Source organism: Sinocyclocheilus rhinocerous, unplaced genomic scaffold (genome assembly GCF_001515625.1).
Source record: "Sinocyclocheilus rhinocerous isolate Xijiao unplaced genomic scaffold, SAMN03320098_v1.1 scaffold2259, whole genome shotgun sequence".
Taxonomy (NCBI): domain Eukaryota; kingdom Metazoa; phylum Chordata; class Actinopteri; order Cypriniformes; family Cyprinidae; genus Sinocyclocheilus; species Sinocyclocheilus rhinocerous.
This window is the reverse complement of record NW_015658780.1, coordinates 292321-297126: the sequence shown is the minus strand read 5'-3', so window position 1 is coordinate 297126 and position 4806 is coordinate 292321. Positions and strand designations below refer to the sequence as shown.

The 4806-nt window shown below is 35.9% G+C and overlaps 1 protein-coding gene across 1 annotated transcript in view; it reads left to right on the top strand.

Moving 5' to 3' along the window:
- The window catches only part of LOC107723039 (E3 ubiquitin-protein ligase rnf213-alpha-like), a 19443-nt gene extending 16350 nt beyond the window's left edge, over window positions 1–3093 (top strand). The window contains exons 8-12 of the mRNA XM_016531539.1: window positions 458–535; window positions 1092–1289; window positions 1444–1533; window positions 1617–1795; window positions 2623–3093. Of these exons, the coding sequence (XP_016387025.1) occupies window positions 458–535; window positions 1092–1289; window positions 1444–1533; window positions 1617–1795; window positions 2623–2776 (699 nt within the window). The 3' untranslated portion in view covers window positions 2777–3093. The remainder of the gene's footprint in view (window positions 1–457; window positions 536–1091; window positions 1290–1443; window positions 1534–1616; window positions 1796–2622) is intronic.
- The last annotated feature ends 1713 nt before the right edge of the window (window positions 3094–4806 follow it).

Below are 4806 nucleotides of genomic sequence, written 5' to 3'. Positions count from 1 at the left end.
CATGGGCTTCACAGGGGGCTTCAGTAACATGATCATGAATGAGGTCCTTCAACTAATTAAAGTTTTCTCTGGAATTGGCCGATTTAAAATCGGGATATGGTGTCACACCAGAGGACATGGTTTTCAGAGACAAAATGTATCAATTTCCTATGCGTTCAGAAATATATGGATGAAAAAAACAGATTGTCATTTACTAAAATAGACACTTGTACAATTATAAAAGTTGTAATTTATTGAACCATGCTTGAAACAGTCACACTATAGGACAATTTTGAGATTTGGCTCCAAAAATCAAATAACACTGCAGCTTTTATAACAACAGGTCCATGTAGGACAAAGACATGTTTAACCATTTACTGCATTTTAAATAACGACAATATTAATTTATATGCATTTTTATCAGTGAAAATGCCATGTCACGTCAACAACCCTTAATTGTTTATATTTATTTGTGTAGGGTATTCCGACAGTGGTGAACAGACAGGACAGAATTTATGAGATCATATTAATGGATGTGAAGGGCAAAGTGCCACAAGTAAGTTGCATTATTTGTGTTAGCATAATTCATGTTTAATCATTAAGTTAGTGTATTGGTTACAATTTTGTAGACACCGGTCCACAAAAAAGGCTTTAGTGTGAAAATGCTTTAACGAGCATTTCTTTACATTATGTTGGTAACACTTTACAATAAGGTTCATTAGTTAACTACTTTAGTTAACATGAACTAAGAATGAACAATAGTTCTTCAGCATTTATTAATCTTAATGCTAATTTCAACATTTACTAATGCATTATTAAAACCAACAGTTGTGCTTGTTAACATTAGTTAATGCACTCTGAATTAACAGTGAACAACTTTATTCTCCTTAACTAACATTAAGAAAGATGAATGAATACTGTCTAATGAATAATGTATTGTTCATTGTTCGTTCATGCTAGTTAATACATTAACTAATGATACCTTATTGTAAAGTGTTACCGTTATGTTTATATGCAACATAAAAAATGTATATTTAATTAAATCAGTGTTTACAATGCATAGATATATTTGTATAATTTCACAAGCCATATTGTGATTTTTGCTTTCAAAGGAGCCGCTGCAGGCTCTTACACAGCACAACCTCGTGAAGGAGCTGCAGTCCTACAGTGATGTGTGTGAGGCACTGTCTACAGTCGAGCTGGCCCTGGGTTTCCTCGCCATGACCGGGGGAGAGCCACGGGTGCAGCTGGGCACTTATTTAGAGGAGGTGCTACAGATGACTGACAACATGGCCCCACATGTCTTCAAGGTTGGTCATGGACACACACTTTCTTCATTATTTGTCTGTGCAGAGCATGCCATCCTCACTGGTATTAACTCAAGTCTTTTCATATAGCGCTTTATACAATACAGATGAAGCAGAATTGAGATGTTTAGTGAATGAGTGCTAATTGTGTGTGCAGGCATTAAGCAGGTGCAGCCTGAAACACTGTGTGGCGCTGTGGCAGCGTCTCAGCTCTCTGAAATCAGAGACCCTGCTGCGTCTGAAGGGGGTGAGACACTCAACACAGTGAACACAGTATTCTGCTTTGTGCTTTAGTGAGTTTGTATGTGACTGTGTTCATCTGCTCTTCAGGACCCATTTAAGGACATCAGTGAAGAGTACAAACATCCTCTGCAGGAGGAGCACAAGACAAGGCTCACTAGTTTTTTGACTAAGCCCAGCGCTGGTGCCGTCCTGTTGGAGATTCATGAAATTCTGCTTTTAGTTCTGAAGAACCCAAAAGACACGCACACTTTCAGGCCTGACTCGGGGTAAGCAACATTGCTGTTTTGCATGCAACATTGGTCATTAATGTGATTCATTCAGAACAAGTGAGGTATTTCTATTTCGGATCTGCCCACATCTGTCAAGTGTTCTAAAAAAGCTCGTTAAGGGTAGCTCGCAAAAGTTACTGGTTTGAATGACTCTGACAAATCCGTCACTAAATAAATTCCATGAATTCATCAGTGGTTCCTGAATCAGCATCTTACTCACTCAGTGAACTGCAGGTTATTGTCTTTTCAGCAAAGCCTGGTTTGGAATGAAGCCATTTTTGTGTACTCAAGGCTCATGAAATGTTACTTAACATGATTTCTGACTGGTTATGTGGAACCGATCCTCCTCTGAGCCCTACTGTATTTACATGTAGCCTACCAGCCTGCCTTTGTACTGCGTCTGTAGCAGCACGTTTGTGATAAGCCACTATCCAAGTAGGGGCGAACAATTGACGCGCGAGTCCGTTGCATAGCTTTTCATCCTTTATTTTTGCAAAATCACAATCCATAAAATCAACAGTTGCACCGTAGCTTCATCGATAAACATTAGCACACAAACACACTTTCTCCACTTCCCCTTACTGCCCCACCTACTTCCTTACCTGCCCTAAATGCGTGATTGCAATGATATAATAAGAGTCTCCATTTACAAATTCATAACCTTCAAAGCAAATACTCAAATAAACACAAATACTAATCAAACAAAATGATTAAATCAGTCCAAAATATGAAAATAGACAAAAGAAATGGCTCCAACAGCCTCAGAGCATATGTTGAACATATGGAAATGTATCATAACTGATTGATTTCTGTCTGTCCTCCAGTCTGAAAGAAACTGTTGTGTCCTACATGAAGCGTAAAGACCCGGACGTTCCTCCTGAGGTGGACGAGTTCTTCCCTGAAGACATTCTGCTCTCGCAGTGCATCGAAATGTGGAAGTTCTCTGCTCTTCTCAGACGAGAAAGAAATCAAAGTTAGATGCTGGATAAAGTGCTTCCGTTTTCTGACCCAAACACTCGTAGTACACTCGTAGTTTACAAATGATATACACATTTACAACAATTGCTCAGTACAAAATCTTGTCTGTTTTTGCATATTGAAGAATTCACTTACTTCATTTATATACAGCACTGTATGCTGTAATATTATAGTCGTGATCTGTCAAAGTACCTCTCTAGGATAGTTAGCAAGCATAGTACAACTTGTTACAAAGTATATAAAGTTGCTGACAATTGTTCAACCATTCTTTTTTTTAAATGTGTTTACTTGATATTCTAAATACATATAAACTCATTTAAGTCCCGACTCGAGGACCGATTACATCCCTCTCTCTCCACCACTTCACTTTCTTGCTGTCTATTCCTGCATGTCTGTCCTAATAGATTAAAGGCAAAAAAAAAAGAATAGAATAAAAGGAATGTCAAATATATACCATATATATCATAATCCCAGACCTTAACACACATCTTAAAATAATGTTTTTGATTAGTAAGAATGTCATTGCATTTCGTAGTGTAGATTAAAGGGTGTTCAATACAAATCATTTGTCAGGAGTTTTATCTTTCATTTTACAACTATTAGATAGGATTTCTATCTGTAATCAGTTTTTCTATGGATCAACTATATGCTGGAACAGTGCTGCACGCAAAATGTTTTTTTCCTGTGACTTAAATTGATTTGAATAAAAATGCTAAATGTTTACCTCCCACTTTAAAGCTGGCATGTTGTTTAGTTTGTGAATGGCAGATGTGACAAATTCTTTCCATGATGTAAAAAGGTTATCTTCAGCTTAAAGGCAGAAGGTCACTCCCATGTGGCCATATACAATATAGCTCACAAGTATGAGATGTATGAAAAACAAAAATATTTAAGATGGGAAATGTATTTTCTCACCCCCTTTGAAGCGTTTGAAGGTTTAAACTAAATTTATTTCCAGGTTTATTGGGAAATTTGATCAAAAATACAGTAAAAACAGTGATATTTTAAAATGTTTTATTGTGTTTCAAAGCTGAATTTTCAGCATCATTACTCCAGTCTTCAGTGTCACATGATCTTCAGAAATCATTCTAATATGCTGATTTGATGCTCAAGAAACATTTCTGATTATTATTATTATTATCATCGATATTTAAAACAGTTGAGTAAATTTTTTTCAGGATTCTTTGATGAACAGAAAGATCCAAAGATCAACATTTATCTGAAATAAAAAGCTTTTGCAACATTATACACTATTCCATTCAAAAGCTTGGAGTCAGTATGTATATATATATATTATTATTATTATTATTATTATTTTGGGTGGGGGTTATAGAAATTGATACTTTAAAGGGGTCATATGACGTTGCTAAAAAGAACATTATTTTGTGTATTTGGTGTAATGAAATGTGTGTGACGTAGACATGTGGGGGCGTGTTAGAACGAGCCGTTTTAGGTAGGCGTGGCTGACTCTTAACTTTTATAAAGAATATCTCTTTGGATTTGAGACTTTAGTCTTTGCAACTTTACAGATCTTCTTTATGCACCAAGAGCTTGTAACACTCCAAAGAGAAAGGAACAATTGAAATCGCACTATATGACCCCTTTAAATTGAAAAATTCTACTCAGCTATTTTCAACATAATAATAATAATAAATATTTTTGAGCAGCACTATTACTAATGTAAAAGTCTGGATTTGTGAGCATCAGACTGACTACATAAGTGCCTTTTTGCAAGATACGTATTTAGATTTTAGTTTTTATTTCCATTTGGCCTCCCTCTTCAACATTCCTTGTCACAGCCAACACAGTTAATAAACACAAATCGAGCTCCCTGTGGTAGGGCTGGACAATAATTCAATATTAATATGTATCGCGATATAATTTTTTTCAATAACGGTGATATGATTTTTATACATATTTTCGATATTTCGATATACATTACCAGTGTCTCCCATACATTGATTTATTTGAGGCGTTTGATTTTGTTGAATAAACATGAGCACTGCACGTTTCAAAATCAAAACACGTCG